At 41.0% G+C, this 21,741-nt stretch overlaps 1 protein-coding gene and 1 non-coding gene across 4 annotated transcripts; both read left to right on the top strand.

Moving 5' to 3' along the window:
* The first annotated feature begins 642 nt into the window (after positions 1–642).
* LOC114569117 (transportin-2-like) lies at positions 643–20,295 on the top strand. 3 transcript variants are annotated; one of them, XM_028598959.1, is made up of 25 exons: positions 643–755; positions 2,501–2,600; positions 2,808–2,883; positions 3,087–3,236; positions 3,532–3,638; positions 6,289–6,422; positions 6,855–6,936; positions 7,098–7,220; positions 7,542–7,660; positions 7,920–7,980; positions 8,933–9,107; positions 9,363–9,515; positions 10,536–10,761; positions 10,951–11,122; positions 11,425–11,511; positions 11,759–11,866; positions 11,964–12,122; positions 12,256–12,343; positions 12,596–12,694; positions 17,712–17,807; positions 17,913–17,988; positions 18,194–18,293; positions 18,953–19,027; positions 19,805–19,949; positions 20,158–20,295. In XM_028598959.1, exons 2-24 carry the CDS (start codon positions 2,502–2,504, stop codon positions 19,910–19,912), a joined length of 2,673 nt encoding a protein of 890 aa, XP_028454760.1. In that variant the 5' UTR covers positions 643–755; position 2,501; the 3' UTR covers positions 19,913–19,949; positions 20,158–20,295. The 3 variants fall into 3 exon arrangements, with proteins under 3 accessions (XP_028454760.1, XP_028454758.1, XP_028454759.1); XM_028598957.1 differs by having other exon boundaries at positions 17,712–17,988; XM_028598958.1 differs by having other exon boundaries at positions 643–759; positions 17,712–17,988.
* LOC114570442 (small nucleolar RNA SNORD41) lies at positions 2,310–2,378 on the top strand. The gene has a single exon (XR_003694518.1). It is a non-coding gene; the product is annotated as a small nucleolar RNA SNORD41 (small nucleolar RNA).
* Positions 20,296–21,741: the final 1,446 nt, after the last annotated feature.

Below are 21,741 nucleotides of genomic sequence, written 5' to 3'. Positions count from 1 at the left end.
TTTATCATATTAATTTATTTTGATGAGATTATACTGATCACAATATCATGATCAAAACTCCATCCACATCCTACTTCTATTTTTTTATTTAGTATTTTCAGGACAATACACATTGATGAACATGTACAGCAGTACACCTAAAAATGCCAGATTGTAGCCCGGGGGCTAATTTCCATCTGTAGTCCATTTGGCAGGTTTAAGTTACAATAAAAATTGACAGAAGATATACAATAGTAACATTTGCTATATAAAACAAGGAGAAACAGAAATAAAAAAATGAAAAACAGGACAATTCATTAGTAGGTGTTGAAACGGAGACACAATTCATTAGTATGCTCTACTGGGCTAATACAGTACAGCATACAGAGGTGGTTACACGCATAGACATAATATATGGTTACACGTTTGGTTATCTCTAAGCCACAACTTGGCTCTTAAAGTTGGCCAAAGTGGGACTTCTATGATTTATAAATATATACAATTAATGTAACATAATTTAATCTAATTTAATTGGTTGTTTGTAGGCCCACTTTATTTGTGTATTATGTTTTGTGCCTAATCATTAACTACTATATTAAAAGTATGGAAAAAACACAAAGGGGCTTCTGTAATCTCGCGTAGTTAGCGAAATGTGTACTGAACGGAAGCCGCCATAGGACAATTTCAGTCGGCGTGCTCTTTTGAACAAGAAGAACCGCTACGAAGCACGGGAGGAGAGCGGCCCAGTACGATAATTCAACGTCCAAGTCAATATTGTAGGTACAGTATCAGTAGCTAGGTTTGTACTTTGACAAAACGTTTTATACATATATTACGTCGATCAGACCGCCTCATCGAGTAAGGTGTTCTGATAAAGCGATAATTAAAGCAAGTGTCCGTTAACGTTAGCCTGGCTAGTATCATTAGCTAGTGTTGCCAAGCAGAAACTGCTTAGCGGCTAGCTAGCTAAGTGAGCTTGCAAAACGTGTTCACCAAGTTTGTACCTGTTACTGGTTGCTAACGATATGTTAACCGCGATGCCTTACGTGGCCATTCAGGTGTTATCTTATTCTAAAAGGATACGTTGGTACAGGGATGTATTTGGATAGCAAATGTCGGCATTTGTCTATTTTAATGCGGAGCACATTGTGACTAAGGTTAACGTTACCGCGCCTGGAGCTGCCCTGTCGACCAGGCCCGAACAAGAAGGGCAACTTTGGTAGCATCGATCAACTGTGTATAGGCATATCAAATGTTGCATAACCAACCGATAAGATAATCGATAATGGACGTTACAGTAAGAGTAAAATAACAAGCCCAGTCAAATGTAACGTTAGTTGATGTAGATGGCTAAACCAGACGGACTGCTAGCTAGGAAGTGGACATGGCGGCCCAGCTACATAGTTTATAAGCTAGCTATAGAACGTTAACTTATTCCCAGACGACTTTTATCACTCTGACCAACCACAATGAACGCGACCCCTCGCGTAAATCGCGAGACTCGTGCCCACGTGTTGTACAATACTAATTTGAACGAGAAATATTGAGACATAAAGCGTTTCTGTAATTTAGCTAGACCGACGGACCGGGTGGCATGGGGGTGGGGGTAGGATTAACTAGGAACGGCTAAGCCGGGTCACAGAGATTTTAGCAGGACGTGTTGTCTAATGTCCTAGTTTTTTGTGCCGCAAGCTGATTTCCAATTACAATTTTAGATGTTGGTCTTGCTGACCTTCCGAGGCCAACCGCGGCTGCATTTATATATATATATATATATATATATATATATATATATATATATATATATATATATATATATATATATATATATATATATATATATATATATATATCTATCTATCTCAAACTACCCCTTACCTATCTGTAGTGGGCCACTGTCCGCTTCAAACCTACACCATGTGCATAGATCATTTGCCACACTAAGAAGCTAACACTAAGTAGTGTCTGTAGAGGTTTATATAACTTCTCAGAATATTAAGCAGGGGCTTAATAATTAATAGCTTTTTGTAGTGTATTGCCGTGATTGGAAAAAAGGATCAGCATAGGACCATCAAATGATTTGGACACACAATGATTGCTGAAACTATCTTAGACTTTGAATTACGTCATATGATAGGAGGGACCGTTAAATGCACTATTTGGGTATACAGTCTGGAAGTAGAGAAGTTCTGCAGACTTGTTTGAAAAGTCTGATTTACATTATGAATCATTATAGTGTAAGCAAACTTAACTGCATGCAGTGGAGCTTTCTTATTATGTTCTGTACATTGTGTCCTTTTACATTGCGTTCTTGACCATACATGTGGACTTTGGAGATGATGCATCAAAAAACTTCTGACTGCCATTGATGGTGTTTGTATTCATACTGTCTGATTCAAAGACCACTTGCTAACCTATTTCTCTTTACTTGTACTTTGTAATATATGTACATTATAAGAATTCACTGGAAAACATGTATGGAATGAAGTTAATGTTAATTAATTTTTTACTGCTTTTTCAGGATGGAGTGGCAGCCAGATGAGCAGGGACTTCAGCAGGTCCTCCAACTGCTCAAAGACTCACAGTCGCCCAACACAGTCACGCAGAGAGCAGTCCAACAAGTATCCTACTACAGTGCAATCTGAGGGTGTTTACTGTAGTTGCCTGGAGTGGAGGGGGTGGGCAGTTGCATAGGTTTAAAGTATTGATGAGTCCATGTAGAAGATTGTGTCATTCTTTATTTTTAACATGTTACTTAGCATAGAGATTAAAGGTTAGTTGCTTAATTTTGATGCTCAAAGTAAAATGGTCCTGAACTATCATGCTAGAAACTTGAACAACTCAACCAATTCCCCGACTTCAACAACTATCTCATCTTTGTTCTCACGCGACTCAAAACTGAAGGTGAGTAGCCATGTGTGTGTTTCCTCTTTCATCAATTTAAACCACCAAAATAATTGCACAGGCCTGAAAATATGTTGAGTGAATGTCTTTGGTCATAGTTGACACATGACCTTATTGAAAAAAATGAACCCAATCAGTTCCACGCAGTGAAAAGAAAAAAATCTGTCTTGTCAGCTTATTTGTAACTTTCTTCCACTCCTCAGACGAGCCGACTCGCTCTCTGAGCGGTCTGATACTGAAGAACAATGTTAAGGCCCACTACCAGAATTTCCCCCCAACTGTTGCTGACTTCATCAAGCAGGAATGTCTCAACAACATCGGTGACCCCTCACCGCTCATTCGTGCCACTATTGGTGAGTTTGTGCGTTTTGTGGACATTGTATTGGCATGTGGTGTTAATTTATTTTGTGGGCTAGCTTCCTTCCACACACCCAATACACATGCTCCTCTGCCTGCTTTACTTCTGTTAACCTCTGGAGATGATGCATAAAAACATTAAAACCCTGAGTGCCCATGAAGGTATTTGTATTCATACTGTCTGATCCAGAGCTGCTACAAGGGCAGCTGCTACAAAGGCAACTGCTCATGGTCCCGTTATAAATCACTATCTGACGTCTGGTATCTTCTGCTTCTCTCTTGCTCCTCTAGGCATCCTGATCACTACTATTGCCTCCAAGGGAGAGCTACAAACATGGCCTGAGCTGCTGCCCCAGCTCTGCAACTTGCTCAATTCCGATGACTACAACACCTGCGAGGTCTGCACTTACCCTGCTCTGCCCTTGTTCTTTTTTTATATGCCGTAAAACTTTTTGTCACTTTTCTTTAAAGCCTTACACACTCGCACAGATTAAACCTTTGCTCAAGTTATAGGTATGTATAGCTACACTGGGAATTACATAAAGCCATCAAACATCATAAAATTAATGTGTCTAGCAGATGCAACAAAGCTAACAGGAGAGTGAGGGAGATGTCAATCAAGCATAGTGTGTACATGCATCCCGAGAAGAGGACTAATCGGGCAAAATAAGTGAAAACACCTGTGTGGGTGAACCATGAGTGCAGATCTTTCAAAGAACTGGCAGACATCCAACTGATTAATTTTTATATGTATGTGCAGTGCTTCCCACGGAATTAGATTCCATTTGTGGTGGCAGCTGACTAAGTGTGGGGGGTGCACGCGCGGAAAGATGTGCAGATTTCTTATGTTGTACAGCAAATATTTTATACAAAATTCTGCAAATTGTATAATGCAGTAAGGGAAGGGGGCTTTTGCATCTGACTACACTTGACGACAAAGTCAGGAGCACGTTTTGCTCAGTTGAAAAATGTAGGAGTGACTTACATAACGTAACTGCTGTTACTGTTGTAGCTAATTTGTACAATAATACAGTAGTGTTATGAATACAAAACATTATAAAATGTAATGTTTTCTATTTTGAAATATTGATGAATAAATCGTCAGTGATGTTGAATAGCCAATAGGCCTACAGTAGTGTAACAGACTGCCCCTACAGTTCAGCGGGCGTGAACCGCAGATTGTTGCAAATGTAACCATCATAGTTAGAGATGCACCGATAGACCGGCCGGTGACCGGAATTGGCCGGTTTTCACGTGCTTGGCTGTGACCGGCAGGTCAGTCTGACGTATGCCGATTTCATGCCGGTCAATGCTACAATTAACTGACAACATAAGTTATACGAGTTACAGTTCTCAAGGACTGACGCGACAGCACAGTCTCTTTTTCCCTTTCTCTCAACTTTTCCGCCGTGTGTCATGCGTATCCACTCGCGGTGTGAAGCGCGTGTCCGCGCTATTCTCGCACATGTAGAGAACCTCATGAATTAACCTGCAACGTGTCACCTGTTTGGAAATTCTTCAGCGTGTGTGCGGAAGATAACAAGTTTGCAATATGCAACACCTGCAAGGAAAAAGTAGGGCGTGGAGGGACGACACCAAAAATCAAAATCGCATATTTTTTTAGTTTGATATTGGATGTGAAATGAAGGAAATGGTTCTAACATTGCACTTTAGATGTGTGTGAATTTCCCACATCAGGAGTAATTTATATAGTTCTATTTTATAGTGATCCATTATCTGGTTCTATGATTTGTGCAAAATGTTTATTAAAAGATAAAAAAATAAACATTTGTGTGTGCTGTAAAGTGGTTAGAAAAAATGGAATCGGCTGAAATCGGCTGACCTAACTCAAAGAAAATCGGAATCAGCCTAGAAAGTTGTAATCGGTGCATCTCTAATCGTAGTGTGAAATACAGTTTAACTACTGCTGTTACGTGAACGGGTCTCAGCAGCGAGGCGGAGCAAGACGACGTCTCTGCATATTCAGGGAGTTGGGGCAATGTTGCTAAAGCACTCCAGATCTTTGTTTCATGCGTAGGCTACTCCCAAATCAGGTGTTAAAATGAACTGTACCAAAACACGTGGAGTGTGTAGAATAATCAATGGCATTAATTAATCTGCACGGAAGAGTTGGGTCTGTTGTGTTTGAGAGTGACCCGTGTGTGTGTGTGTGTGTGTGTGTGTGTGTGTGTGTAAAAAGAAAAAAGCAGGGATCAATCTGATCAGATTTTTTTTGGATGCACACTATGGAACATTGGGAAGCTAATTATTTTTACAAATGCAATTTGGGAGAGCAGCAGTCCTCTTGACAGCGTGAATATCGTCAACATGGATTTGGACTTTTAAGTCCGTCTTGCATCTGGACATGATGAAAAACCCAGCTCATTGATTTACAATGATACCTATAGTTCCTATATTTTCTGATCCAGATTTGTCAAGGCTCTGTGCTAGGCTGTTGCTTAATAGTGGAATTTCTTTCTCTCCGTCTCTATTCTTTTATTTTTTTCACACTTCGGAGTATACCCATTGTGAGAAAGATCTGTTGACTGATAAAAGTTTTGCATTTGTGACTAAAATGAATAAATCCTTACTAAATATCCCAAACAATGACCGCAAAAGGTGCATTACAAATTACAGCTAATAACACAGGAGAAAGATGCTGATTTAGAATAGGTCCTGGGGCTGTTTCTGTTTTCTTTTCTTTTTTCTGTGCTAGGCTGTTGCTAAATAGTGGCATTTTTCTCTCCATCTCTATTCACTTGAAAAATAAAAAATGCTCACACATCCAAGTCTCATACACCTACTTTTTCACGGTTGCGTGTTTGACATAGAAAATACCCATTGTGAGAAAATCTAATGACTTGAGAAATGTTTTGCACTTGTGACTACAGTGAATTTTTTTTTTTAAATATTCAGATGAAAAGTCAGTACAGTGCACTCAGTACTTTTGCTACAGTTTTATTTTCTGATGCAGTCTCACTCTCTCCTCTGTGTCCCTGTACGTTTGCGCTTGATTTGACAGCCTCTCTGTGTATGTCCGTGTCTCAGGGCTCGTTTGGAGCACTGCAGAAGATCTGCGAGGACTCCTCGGAGCTGCTGGACAGCGATGCTCTGAACAGGCCTCTCAACATTATGATACCAAAATTCCTCCAGTTCTTCAAGCACTGCAGCCCCAAGATTAGGTACAGGAGAGAAAGGGACTCATTCTGATTGTCATTCTCATCTGGGCGTGATGCATAATAACATCTGACTGACAATGAAGGTGTTCGTATTCATACTGTCTGATCCAGATATTCTGACCTTACTGTCACTTCACCCCTCACACTAACGTACGACTCAAGAGTTACATTATTGCCAGTAGGATTCCATTTGAAATGTTCTTCTCAATGCAATATTTTTCTTAATTTTTGTGGCCAAAAGTCACATTAGTTCTAGTTTTATGCTCCCACTGTCAAGTGTTTTAGAAAAACAAGGTAGGACCAGGCCAAATGTTGCTTTTGGTATAGGTTTATTAAACTGACACATTATGCATTTTTATCACTAACCTACCTCTTGTTTGCCCTGACTGTTAATGTTACACTGGCTTTATCCATTTTCCCTGTGGGTCGCTGCAGGTCCCATGCCATCGCCTGTGTGAACCAGTTCATCATTGGCCGAGCCCAGGCCCTAATGGACAACATTGACACCTTCATAGAGGTGAGCTGTGTGTTTTTGAACACTGAGGAAAATATGACTGTTTTGTTTTGAATAGCAGATGGGATTTTTTTTTTCCTCCCGTTTTCTTGGTCATTACAGTCGTTTTTTACCTTGCTTATAAAAAATGTCTGTTTTGTGTTATTTCTCCTCTCCCTCAATAGAGCCTGTTTGCGCTGGCAGCAGATGAGGACTCTGAGGTTCGAAAGAACGTGTGCCGAGCCCTGGTCATGTTACTGGAGGTCCGCATCGACCGCCTCATCCCCCACATGCACAGCATCATCCAGGTAAGCTGTAGCTGTAGACCTCTTGAATGCAATTTAGATGTGGGAGAACATTTAGACAACATTCGTAGTTCACTCCACTTAGAATGAAGTGGATTTTTAAGTCTGCCTTGCATCTGGACATGATGAAAAACCCAGCTCATTGATTTACAATGATACCTATTGTTCCTATAATTTCTGATCCAGGTTTGTCAAGGCTCTGTGCGAGGCTGTTGCCTAATCGTGGCATTATTCTCTCAATGTCTATTCATTTTTTGATGTGTCAGCTGACAATCTCAAGCACATACTTTTTTTTTTTTTTTTTTTAAATCTAATCTCCTGCAGTACATGCTGCAGAGGACCCAGGACCCAGATGAGAATGTGGCTCTGGAGGCGTGCGAGTTTTGGCTGACATTAGCTGAGCAACCCATCTGTAAGGAGATGCTGTCTGGACACCTGGCGCAGTGAGTAGCATATTAACCACTGTTGATGTAATGCGTGTGCTGTGTTGATAATGCCTGATGCCATGAAATATCAGCACAAGCCTCTGTCAATAGGTGTTATGCCTGTGTGTTTTCACAATACAAATTAAGCTGGTTATTATACCTTTTCTAGGTTTTTACTAAACACTCTATTCTTTGATCCTTTAAAGAATCAACCACATATCAGCTTGTACATTAGATCAGCTGTTTTAACCAAGCAAATCTTTCCCCCTTCATATAGACTGACACCTATCTTGGTAAATGGGATGAAGTATTCAGAGATCGACATCATACTATTAAAAGTAAGCTCTCTCGGACTTGTACAGTTTTTATACAATACCTTCTTATACAGCAATATGTCCTTAGATTGTGAATTGATAATTTGTCAATAGTCTTCAATGTTACAAAAACATTAATTAAAGAAGTGTTTATGATTTAGGGGATCTAATGATCTAATCTATTAATATAATCATTATTTTTTCATTAGTGTATAACCACCTAAAACTTAAAATTTCTCCATGTTGTTCGTACTGTAGCCCAGAACGTACACACCAAACACTGGCTCTAGAGAGGGCCTTTCACGTTTTTACGTGAAGGCCACCATACACCATCCTACGCACTTGGAAAGGGAGGGATGAGGGAAGGGGTATTGAGTTGGTTGCAATCTGCAACCTCACCGCTAGATGCCACTAAATCCTACACAATGGTCCTTAAAGTGATATTGTATGAGACATTGGGAATCTAATTATTTTTTACCATCACTTGGGAGAGCAGCAGTCCTCTTGACAGGCTGAGTATCGTCCACATGGATTTGGACTTTTAAGTCGGTCTTGCATCTGGACATGATGAAAAACCCAGCTCATTGATTTACAATGATACCTATAGTTCCTATATTTTCTGATCCAGATTTGCCAAGACTCTGTGCTAGGCTGTTGCTTAATAGTGGAATTTCTTTCTCTCCGTCTCTATTCTTTTATTTTTTTCACACTTCGGAGTATACCCATTGTGAGAAAGATCTGTTGACTGATAAAAGTTTTGCATTTGTGACTAAAATGAATAAATCCTTACTAAATATCCCAAACAATGACCGCAAAAGGTGCATTACAAATTACAGCTAATAACACAGGAGAAAGATGCTGATTTAGAATAGGTCCTGGGGCTGTTTCTTTTTTTTTTATTATTATTATTTTTTTTTATAAAGTGTCTAAAAGTACATATTACAATGCAGCTGAAGTAAAATTTGTGTTTGTCCAGGGCGATGTGGAGGAGGACGAGGCAGTACCGGATAGCGATCAGGACATTAAGCCCCGTTTCCACAAGTCGCGCACGGTCACTTTGCAGCATGAAGGAGGAGGGGAGGGGGAGGAGGGCGAGGACATTGAAGATGACGATGACGACGATGATGACACACTGTCAGACTGGAACCTGCGTAAGTGATGAAGAAATGCAGTTACAGAGACTTGTTTGTACATTTAGCCAGTTTGGCTCTGAATCCATCTTGTTTCCTTTGCTTATCATCTCCACTTTCTGCAGGTTGTACAATAATTTTAATAAAAGTAGAGGTATTAACAACCCAAATGTAGCCTACTCAGTTTAGATAACTAAAACGTCTTCTGCTGTCAAGTCACCTGTAACGCAAAGGACCAGCAGAATGATTTTAAGTGGGCTTTTCTTTTGGATGTAGGAAAGTGTTCAGCTGCAGCCCTGGACGTGCTGGCCAATGTGTTTCGTGACGAGCTGCTGCCCCACCTCCTACCGCTCCTGAAAGGCCTGCTCTTCCACCCCGACTGGGTCATCAAGGAGTCTGGCATCCTGGTTTTGGGGGCAATAGCTGAGGGTAAGACTTGCAGGACTAGATTTCTCACAGATTTGTCATCGGAGATCCAAAAAGTTAGCTGTATCTAATCCTTATTGTAAATGTCTTGACTACTTATAAAAGCTGAGTAACATGTATGTTTTGGATGATTTCTGTTCATAATGTTAAATGTTTTCAAGCATTTAAATAATGGTATTACCCCTTTCACACAGAGGGCTCAACCAGGGTTTACTTTGTGTTTGAAAGTCAGTCAAATGTCAGTTTGTCCCGGGACCTCCTGCAGATAAAGTCAGATGCTGCACAGCACATGCCGTAATTTCTTACTCTTATTCATTTCCCTCCGTATTGCTTTTATTTTTATGCATTTCTGTTGAACACCGCTTTCATTGACATTCATCTGTGGAGGGGGCACACTCCTTAATACACATGAACCAACCCTTGTTATTGGTGTGAGAGGTCATTATTTTTTCAAACATAATTTGGAGAGCAGCAGTCCTCTTGACAGGCAGTCTTTTTGATATGGAGTTGCATCTGGACATGATGAAAAACCCAGCTCATTGATTTACAATGATACCTATAGTTCCTATATTTTCTGATCCAGATTTAAATTGTAAGATGTTTTTTTTTAACCTTAAACAGGTATGGAATCACAAAAAAAATCAGATTAGGAAAAACAAAATTTTCCTCGGTTCTAAGGAGAGTATATGTGATAAAGTGTGTGTATATATATATATATATATATATATATATATATATATATATATATATATATATATATATATATATATATACATACATACATACATACATACATACATACATACAAGCCTGTCCACGCATAAGGACTCAAGTGTTAATAAGTACATCTGATGTAAGAACAACTCAAAGCTTCCAACCGTCGCTCTCATTCTAGTTATCCTCAAAGTACTAGTTTGTACAATGTTTTATACAGTGTTTAATGGACTTTAAAGTGGAAATCTGTTACTGTTTATTACAACTTATTTATTTCACAAATTATTCGCTCCTCTCTCCATGCCTCAGGTTGCATGCAGGGCATGGTGCCCTACCTACCGGAGCTGATCCCCCACCTTATCCAGTGTCTCTGTGACAAAAAGGCCCTGGTGCGCTCCATTGCCTGCTGGACCCTGAGTCGCTATGCACATTGGGTGGTCTCCCAGCCCCCCGACTCCTACCTCAAACCCCTTATGACCGAGCTTCTTAAACGCATCCTGGACGGCAACAAGAGGGTGCAAGAGGCCGCTTGTAGGTGAGCAGCTTCACGCTTCTCTTCTCCTTCGTACATGGATATGATGAAAATCCCAGCTCATTGATTAACAATGATACACTTTGTTCCCATATTGCATTTCTGATCCTCACGCCGCATGTATCATTCTTAGACTGGCAGAACTATACCTGAAAATAAATATTGACTTGTCCATCTTGGGTTTTCTCTCAGTGCGTTTGCCACCCTAGAAGAGGAGGCGTGCACAGAGCTGGTGCCCTACCTGAGCTTTATCTTGGACACACTGGTGTTTGCCTTTGGAAAGTACCAGCACAAAAATCTCCTCATTCTCTACGATGCCATAGGAACTCTAGCAGACTCAGTGGGTCACCACCTCAATCAGCCTGTAAGTGCCTGTGAATTTTAGACCTGCACTCATTTGTTTTGCACAAACAAGATACAAAACTGAGTACTTTTTTTTTTCTGTGGTGTTCTTGTTACTGCTAGACAGAGCCGTTTTCAGCCTTTATGCTACGCTAGTTGTAGCTTTATAGTGAACAGACATATGTGGAGTGGTATCGCTTCACATCTGACTGCAGAAAAAGCTAAAAGATTGACATTGTGTATAAAACTTCTATCATGTGTCTTTGTCAAATACTTTAAATGGAAAGGGAAACCCTGATCATACCAATTTATATTGTTCCTCAGGAGTACATTCAGAAGTTGATGCCCCCCCTTATTGCCAAGTGGAACGAGCTGAAAGATGAAGACAAGGATCTCTTCCCACTACTAGAGGTGAGAAGTTGATTTTTAAAGCAATACTTGCACTAAAGTTGATTTTTATTCAATTGGCCACATTTTTCTGACACACTGACCCATGTTTGGTTCAGATTATGTTTGAGCTTTTTACATAACCGCTCTTTCACACTGAAAATTCACAGAACATTATCGTTTCCATTGTAGAGTGTAAATTGCCATAAAACAATTAAGTTGTTTGACTGCATATGCCTCAGACAACACATTTTGCATATGTTTCTTTCAGTGTCTGTCGTCAGTAGCAACCGCCCTGCAGAGTGGGTTTCTGCCTTACTGTGAGCCTGTCTATCAGCGCTGTGTCACGCTAGTCCAGAAGACACTAGCTCAGGCTATGGTGAGAATGCAAAGTAAATGAATGTGTTGTGTATTTAGTGGTCTATTTTCAGAGGTACAGAAGAGACCATGATACTGAATCTGCCTTGTCTGTACAGATGTACAACCAGCATCCAGACCAGTACGAGGCTCCTGACAAGGATTTTATGATTGTGGCCTTGGATCTGCTGAGCGGCCTGGCTGAGGGTTTGGGGGGTCATGTGGAACAGCTAGTGGCCCGCTCGAACATCATGACCCTGCTTTTCCAGTGCATGCAGGTATGAGGCAGTGTGTTTAGTAGTTATACTCCCATATTTTTATAGATGTGGGGGGAAAAAATTACAGTACTATTTCTTTTGAACCTGGACATATTCATAAGTATAACACTAAGGTGTCTGGTTTGTGTTGCAGGATACTATGCCTGAGGTGAGGCAAAGCTCCTTCGCTCTGCTGGGTGATTTAACCAAGGCGTGTTTCCTCCATGTTAAGCCCTGCATTGGTGAGTGTGCTTTAGAAGAGCTCTGACTAACCTCCACCACACGTAGATTGAATTACATCACCTGTCCTCTAACATCTGGTTAGCACCCCGCATTGATTGATTGTGCGGTTGTAAAGGAATTGTGTGTGTGTGTGTGTGTGTGTGTGTGTGTGTGTGTGTGTGTGTGTGTGTGTGTGTGTGTGTGCGCGCAAGTGATTGGATGTCACTTTTGTTTGTATTGTAACCATTGTGTGTCCATGTACTCCCTCTCAGCTGAGTTCATGCCCATCCTGGGGCTCAACCTGAACCCAGAGTTTATCTCAGTGTGTAACAATGCCACCTGGGCCATTGGAGAGATCTCGATGCAAATGGGTGAGTGGGTGAGAAAGCAGGTCACACTTATTGTTGATGCTTGTTTTTTATTTTATTTTTTACAAATGCTTGCGTTGACTGAAAACAAGTGCCCAGTATCTGGATATGATGAAACACCCAGCTCATTGACACAAAATGATACATTTTGTTCCTATATTTTCTGATCCAAATATGGCACACCTAATGTTGCGGTAGGTGGCACAGTTGAGTGTTTGCCATCTTGAATCTGCAGGTTTACATGCGTGCAAGCTTGTGTGTGATGAGTGCAAACAGATCTGCAGGTGTGTGCAAACAGCACCGCCTTTGTCCTCCTCTTTGGCATTAATTGTTTTTGGACTTTGAAGAATCTTTCATACCCATTCATTACCTATCAGAACAATGTCTATAGATGTAGGCATGTATTTAGGATTTTGGCAAACTTTACCTGATTGTATAAGTTGGTCATGCAGTGTGCTTTTCCAATTTTCTATGCCGTAACACTTCTGCCATGAAATGGCGTAGCACTGAAAAGCAACCTCATGATGTCCATGCATTGTATGAAAGTGTGTGTGTGTGCCTGCGTGCATGCCTGCAAGCAATTGTGCATGATCAGTCTGTCTTGGTGAGCGAAGGGACACCAGCAAACCACTCATGTTTTGGACCAACAATTAAATTAACAAAGGAGATTTTTCTTTTAGAGATGTTGAGACTCACCTTTCTTTTTGTGAAAATTGCTATACTACTACTAATTCAATTCAATTTTATTTATAGTATCAAATCATAACAGAGTTATCTCAAGACACTTTACAGATAGAGTAGGTATAGACCACACTCTATAATTTACAAAGCCCCAACAATTACAGTAATTCCCTCAAGAGCAAGCATTAGCAGTGGCTATTGCAACAATGGCAAGGAAAAACTCCCTTTTAGGAAGAAACCTCGGCAGACCCAGACTCTTGGTAGGCGGTGTCTGACGGGGCCGGTTGGGGGTGTGATGGCGATAATAGTCGCATTAAAGATAGTGAAACAAACTTTGAAGGTAGTCGTTGTAGTTCATGTCACAGCAGGACGTTGCGGGATGAAACGTGGCGCTGCGGAGCACGGGTGGGTGCAGCAGACGCAGCAGGACGCGGCCGGGCGTTGAAGGGAATTGCAGAGCGAAGAAGAAACATAAGGACTCCGGGGAGTAAACTCCCCAGAGCTAGGTTAGTAACAAGCAGTTCTGGGACAGGATGCATATAAAAGGAAACCAATGAAAACATTGAGAGGCTGTACTGGCCCGCCTCCTCTACTCACACTATATTATTGATTATATGATCAATAAATCTGATGACTACTAAGAGAAGCAGGTTGGCCGGGTTAGGCGGACGCTGCAACTCCTCACTTAACTATAAGCTTTATCAAAGAGGAGAGTTTTCAGTTTATTCTTAAATGAGGTGATGGTGTCTGCCCCCATAACCCAGACTGGGAGCTGGTTCCACAGGAAAGGAGCCTGATAGCTGAAGGCTCTGGCTCCCATTCTACTTTTGGAGACTCTAGGAACCACAAGTAACTCTGCATTCTGGGAGCGCAGTGCTCTAGTGGGACAATAAGGTACTAAGAGCTGTTCTAGATAGGATGGTGCTTGACCATTTAGGGCTTTGTAGGTCAGGAGAAGGACTTTAAAAGTCAATCCTGAGTTTCACAGGAAGCCAATGCAGAGTAGCTAAAACAGGAGAAATATGATCTCTTTTCTTAGTTCTCTTAGAACATGTGCTGCAGCATTCTGGATCAGCTGGAAAGTCTTAAGGGAATTATTTGAGCAACCTGACAGTAGGGAATTACAATAGTCCAGCCTGGAAGTAACAAATGCATGGACTAGTTTTTCAGCATCGTTTTGAGACAGGATATTCCTAATTTTGGCAATGTTACGAAGATGAAGAAAGGCTGTTCTCGATGATTGTTTTAGATGGGCGTTAAAGGATATATCCTAGGGCTGGGCGATATATCGATATTAAAAATATATATCGATATATTTTTAAATGAGATATGGAATTAGACCATATCGCATATATCGATATAGTTCAAATGTGATCCTTGCTCCCATAGATATATACACAGATGTCGCCTTGAGGTTCTAAACATACGTCAAAACCGCCACCATCTTGGAACAGGGGTGCGAAGCATTCAGATCAACGCTAAAGATGCCGGACTTTTGTACTGCTTAATTATGTTCGATAGAGGAAATGAAAAGAACAAACAGCAATGAATAACATTTAACAGGTGACAATGTGTTTTATGATTATGTATGCCGCCCGACCAGCAACCTGAGCTCCGGCGGCAGCGGGAGGCGGAGAGCTCCCGGGCGGCCGCAGCGTCTCTTCCCCGGGAAAAACACAGCTTTGCCTCGCTGCTGCGCCGGGTCCCCGCTGATCCAAATCGGACCAGCCAAAGACAGAGTGGTGATCGGTAGGATCTTACACGTAGTCCAGGGCGACCTGTATGTCGATATCGGGCGGAAAGTTCCACTAAGTTTGCGGCGGCAGGCGGACGGAGAGAAGCTACAGCGGGGCAGCAGAGACCGTCTGCAGCTGCAGGATCTGGAGCTCAGTGCCCGTTAAAATGACATGTAACGCATAAATACATACAGAAATAAATAGTGGAGGAATGAGCCTGGACATTTCAGTCTGTTTTAAACTTCACCTTGAAGCAGAAACTCTTAGTTCAGAAGGGTGAAGTTTCCGTTTGGACTCAGATCTGTGAACCGATCATAATAAATATTCTTTGTATTAACACATTAATTAGTTTCTTTGTTTTGTAGTCGATAGTTCATCTTTTAGTTTACTTAAGTGGAAGCAGTATCAAGTGGAAGAATGGGACTATAAACCTAGGCTTACAGGCATGAGGCATTACATTTTGAACAAAGTAGATTATATTAATATCAAAAGCTTAATTGACCTTTGGAACGAATCACAAATATGGAGCTTTGATTTCAAAAAAGGTACTCCTGTTATACAGTATTTAGGTTTACATTTTATTGTTATTTGAACAGCTGAGCATTTAATCATGAACCAGGTGAAGAAACCGGTTTATTATTTATTTGATTTTGCAACTGTCTCTATGAAACTACTTGTGACATGTCATATTTGATTTTGGCTTTGACTGAACATTTGCTCTCACTTTGCGGAAAAAAATATCGGGATATATATCGTATATCGATATTCAGCCAAAATATATCGGGATATGACTTTTGGTCCATATCGCCCAGCCCTAATATATCCTGATCAAAAATAACTCCTAGATTTCTGACAGTAGTGCTGGAGGCCAGAACAACACCATCCAGAGTAGCTATATCTTTAGATAATGAAGTTCGGAGGTGTTTAGGGCCCAGCACAATAACTTCAGTTTTGTTACAGTTTAACATCAGAAAATTATAGGTCATCCAGGATTTTATATCTTTAATACATGCTTGAAGTTTAGCTAACTGACTTGTTTCGTCTGGTTTGATTGATAAGTATAATTGGGTGTCGTCCGCATAGCAGTGATAGTTAATTGAGTGTTTCCTGATATTACCAAGAGGAAGCATATATAAGGAGAATAAAATTGGTCCAAGCACTGAGCCTTGTGGAACACCATGTTTAACTTTCGCGTACTTAGAGGATTTATCATTAACATTAACAAATTCGATTAAAAAATCGATCAGAGAAATAAGACTTAAACCAGCTTAGTGCAATTCCTTTAATTCCGACTAAGTGTTCTAATCTCTGTAACAGGATTGTATGGTCAATAGTGTCAAATGCAGCACTAAGATCTAATAAAACAAGTATGGAGACAAGTCCTTTGTCTGCACCAGTTAGAACGTCGTTAGTAATTTTCACCAGTGCCGTCTCTGTGCTATGATTCTTTCTAAATCCTGATTTAAAGTCTTCAAATAAGCTGTTGCTATGGAGAAAATCACATAACTGATTAGCAACTACTTTCTCAAGGATCTTGGAGAGAAAGGGAAGGTTAGATATAGGTCTATAGTTTGCTAAGACCTCAGGATTGAGGGTGGTTTTTTTCAGAAGAGGTTTTATCACAGCTACTTTAAATGACTGCGGTACATGACCTGTTAATAGAGACATATTGATCATATCTAGTAGAGAGGTGTTAACCACGGGTAACGCTTCTTTGAGTAGCCTCGTTGGGATGGGGTCTAAGACAGGTAGATGGCTTTGCTGATACCTTTACCATTAGTTGTTGAAGGTCTATAGGATAAAAACAGTCTTAAGTATATGTCAGGTCTAGTCGTTCTTTCTAGCAGTCCTGCGTTGAAAGGTGAATCATTAGAAGTTGAGGGCAAAAGGTGATGAATTTTATCTCTAATTGTTATAATTTTATCATTAAAGAAGCTCATGAAGTCATCACTACTCAGAGCTAGAGGAATAGATGGCTCAGAGCTGTGACTATCTGTCAGCCTGGCTACGTGCTGAAAAGAAACCTTGGGTTGTTCTTGTTTTCTTCTATTAATGATGAGTAATATTCTGATCTGGCATGTCTGAGGGCCGTCCTATAGGTTTTCAGACTGTCTTGCCAGTCCAAACGAGACTCTTCCATTTTGGTGGAGCGCCATTTTCTTTAAAGTTTTTGCGAGTTTTGCTTTAATTTACGAGTTTGGGAGTTATACCAAGGTGCTAGTTTCCTTTGCTTCATCTTCTTCTTTTTGAGTGGAGCAACAGTCTAAAGTAGTCCGTAATAATAAGGCTGTACAATTATTTGAGTTAGTCATTCCTGTGTTGTCTTTGCATCAACACTTTGCCTTTGATGCCTTTTTAATTTCAAGACATCTTTGTAACAATGATAGCAGCTGTTGTAAGGATTCATCCTATAATACATTTGACATTTAGGGTTCTGGTTACAGAAATCTCATAATGAACAGAATGTTGCTCACTCTGCAACAGCAATCAATACATAAAAAAAACCCTATATTACAAAAAACGTCAGTGCCTGGACCACTACGTATAAGCATTAATCATGTGTTTTTGAATAATATATTTAAACTGTGTTCCTAACGTTCTAGGTGCAGAGATGCAGCCGTATGTGGGAATGGTTCTTCCCCACCTAGTTGAGATCATCAATAGACCCAACACACCCAAGACTCTGCTGGAAAACACTGGTACATACATGCCGTATAGGTTGGGACATGCATTTCAAACATTGGGAAGGGTCTTGGGAGTTAATGTGAATGGATTTTTATTTTTTTTTGTTTCCCTGTGTGCAGCCATTACGATTGGCAGACTGGGTTATGTCTGTCCCCAGGAGGTGGCACCACAGCTGCAGCAATTCATTAGACCATGGTGAGATGATAAAAAATAACGTGCGTGTGTCCCTTCTTTTTGCACTATGTAGGCATGCACTTTCATCAGTTTAGATTCTTTTGTTGGTAGAAAAAAAATATGGGGTGTGTCATAAATTCAATTTTTGTCATCCTAAAGACCCGCAGCAACCAAATTGATGAATTAATACATTCCACCTTTGTCTCGTCATGTTAACTCTTCCCAGGTGCACATCATTGAGGAACATCCGAGATAACGAGGAGAAAGACTCTGCCTTCAGGGGAATCTGTGTGATGATTGGCGTCAACCCTGCAGGAGTGGTGCAGGTGAGGGGATGTGCTTTAAAGCTGTTGAGGCTGCAGGGGTTGGAGAGATAGGGGGGCACCCTTCCTCTAGTGATGGGCGGACCGACTTTTACAGAATCTGTTCTTTCGAGTTCATGCATGTAATCAACCTGAAAATTAAAAAAAGTTATTTAACCTTTAAGTGTTGATACTTTTTGCAAAATAGAGCATCAGTTTCTCCGTGACACTGTCCGTTATAGTACATGTACATCAGCTTCTGCAACACAGCTGCTGCTGCCCTCCCCACAAAAAAAGTTAAATTTAATCCATTTACCGGTCATAAGTTTACATTAATAAAGATAAAATATATATTTAAATGCATGACTTAGGCCTAAAACTCATGAACATACCAAAGTCCGAAGAACAACCATCCGAGGAGCTTGACTGCAACGTTGACGTTTGGCCCTGCGGCTGTTATTCAGAGCAGCTCCACTGGAGCGGTTGGGGTTAAGGGCCTTGCTCAAGGGCACCTCAGTGGCCGTAATGAGGGAGGGACAAGCTTGGTCTGTGGATTGAACTGGCGACCTCCCGGCGACCTCCCAGTCTTTAACCTTTAAGCCATCTATCTATCGAAACTTTTCACCCCTTTGCCATTCACATGAGCTCTGAATTTACTCGTAACAAGTCCCCTCTCTGTCCAGGATTTCATTTTCTTCTGTGACGCTGTGGCCTCGTGGGTCAACCCCAACGACGACCTGAGAGACATGTTTTACAAGGTGAGTGCCTCATCAAAAGGAACACCGTACCTCTGATTCCATCTCGTCAGACACATTGATCTAATGGGATGGGCCTTACTTTAGATGGATTTTAGTAATAAAATGTTCCCCTCCCCATGTGTAATGCTCACTTCCCACACTCTGTGATGATCACTTATCAGACATTCGAAATCTGACTAAATGCTGCGGATACGTATTTGAGTCTGAGAAGTGTGTGCAGAGCTTGCTGTTTGGGGAGGGGGAACAGTTCTCCGTAAACAGTAGGGGTGGGAATCACCAGAGGCCTTACGATACTTACTTCACGATACAATATTATTGCGATTTTAAAGATACAGCAATATTCTGCGATTAATTGCAATGTATTACCAAATTTTTCACAATTTCAAGTTATGTTCCCAAAAGAAAACTTTGTCAACATCTGTTTTATCTAAAAAGATACATTTCTGTTTGTTCATCTCACTTCAATTTTATTGCTGTAAAATAAGATTGTGTCAAGCAGACAAACTGACCAACACATGTATAATAAAAGATTGATACTTGGCGTCTGTGTATCAATACAGTATTGCCACAGAAAATATTGCGATATTATGCTGTATCGACATTTTCATGTTCAGGACGGCATAAGCGATAACTCACAGGTTACATCCTGTGTAGATAGAGGTGTATCTCCTCAGTCAGCAACTATGCATAAAATACATCCTTAAACCCACCATTTTAAATATCCATATAGAGATCCAAGTCAGCCTCCATGATGTTTTTCTGTTTTATTTTTTGAAGATCTTGCATGGCTTTAAGGATCAGGTCGGGGAAGAGAACTGGCAGCAATTCTCGGAGCAGTTCCCCCCTCTGTTGAAGGAGCGCCTGTCGGCCTGCTACGGCGTCTAACCCAACCTCCTGTCCACACAGGACACCAACCTGTTAGGTATGTCCAGAAAACATGCAGTCTACCCCCAGACCCCCTTCTGGAGATGATGAAAACCCCAGCTCATTGATAAACAATGATACATTTTGTTCCCAAATAAATTTTCTGATCCAGTATCACACTTTTCACCACCGCACCATTCATATGATCTCTACACTTATCCATATAATGTGATTTTGAATCTCTTTCTGTTCTGTCTTTTCCCCAGGTTAATGTAGGGGAGGGTTACTGGGGAACTCATTGCACTGCCCAGATTGTGGGGAGAAATGAGAGCTGGAGGGATGTGACTGGCTTTGACCCTTCACTCAGCGGATGGTCCCCTTTCCCCCTGCTCCCTGTGTGTCTCTCTGAGGGAGGGAGGGCGGGAGGGAGTTAGGGAGGGAGGGAGGAGGAGGAGGGTGGTGGGTGTGGGAGGGTAAACTGGGGATATACATATACCTCTCGGATTAAACGCCTCACTAAATCCAACACACTCAAAAGTGACTTTCGCCAACAGCACCGCAGAAATCCTAGGCAGGTGAGGCTGGCTTTGACTGCCCCCTCCTTGATTTGAGTATTTTGTCAAGATAGGTGATGGCTGGGAGGGGTGGGGGGGTTAGGGGGGTAGGCAGATGGGTACATAAAAAGGAATTATCTGAACCAGCATAGGGTGCCACAGTCCCAAACACCACAATGCACGTAGTCTGTAGACTCACATTTAGACGCGTTTAAACAGGCTCGTGCCAGAGGCTAAAAAAACAAACGAAACAAAAGCTTTTACTATGTAACAATGCAGGAAATGTGCACAATTTGTTTGCACCTTTTACGGCGAAATTGCATAAACCATTTGGTGTGCATATACATGGGTCTTATCCTGTTTTCACATGTACATTTAGCTGAAATTAATTTCCTTCCTTTTCCCTCGATTACTGAATTCCTTTCGAATCATAGGTCTCTCTTTCCCCCAACCCTCTGAGGGGGAAAAAATGCAGTAGGTCTGTCCTCTAAGGTTTTACCACCGCCGTACCAAGTTATTGCATGGCATATGATCACCTCTTAAGTGACGCATGTTAAAGTGAATGTCTTGTTGCTCACTTGATTTATTACATTTTTGTCGTCAGTATGGGGAGGCTGCCATAATTTGAAGCCGTCAGGTGCTTGGTTCGTTTGTCCTCCCATTCATACGTATTGTCTAATCAATGTCCCTTTAGTTTAATGGAGGCTGTGTGTGTGTGAAGACCAACAATAGGTAGATAAATACAGCAATCGGATCCATGTCTGGTTGTTTGGAGAATCAATCTCTGCAACAAGAGTTAAAATACTGTAGGTAAGTCGAGAATCCTTTTTGCTGCTGCTTCGTTTTTAGAGACTTTACAAAACCGACTTATGAAAGCGATGAGACATCACCAAGAATGAATTGGTTCTTACTAATATAAATGCACTTTCTTTTGTAAGAAATTTAGAATTTCAAATGTAAGACATAGTTATAATAAACTGATCTTGAGATCTTTTTTTCATAAGTGATTTTAGGATTGTTAATGGCTTGTTAAAGTCAGCATAATGATATTGTTAAGCAATGGTAAAATGACTAGGTAAGACTCGAGGCCTCTTAACATACCAGTAGTTAGTTTTATAATTTAGCTCCTCCTAAAATGGATTGAATAGGATTTAAGAGGGAGACCTCTTGGTTACAGTCTTCTGGATCTATGTCCCAGTACACCACTTAATCCATATCTGTGGTAGAGTGTCGCCATCTTCTCATCAAAGCATTTTGTTAAACAATGGCTGCTTGAGCCGTCGAACCTTCTCCTGA

Source organism: Perca flavescens, chromosome 15 (assembly GCF_004354835.1).
Source record: "Perca flavescens isolate YP-PL-M2 chromosome 15, PFLA_1.0, whole genome shotgun sequence".
NCBI lineage: Eukaryota > Metazoa > Chordata > Actinopteri > Perciformes > Percidae > Perca > Perca flavescens.
Note: the sequence above shows the minus strand (reverse complement) of the source record. Positions and strands in the feature narration are given on the sequence as shown.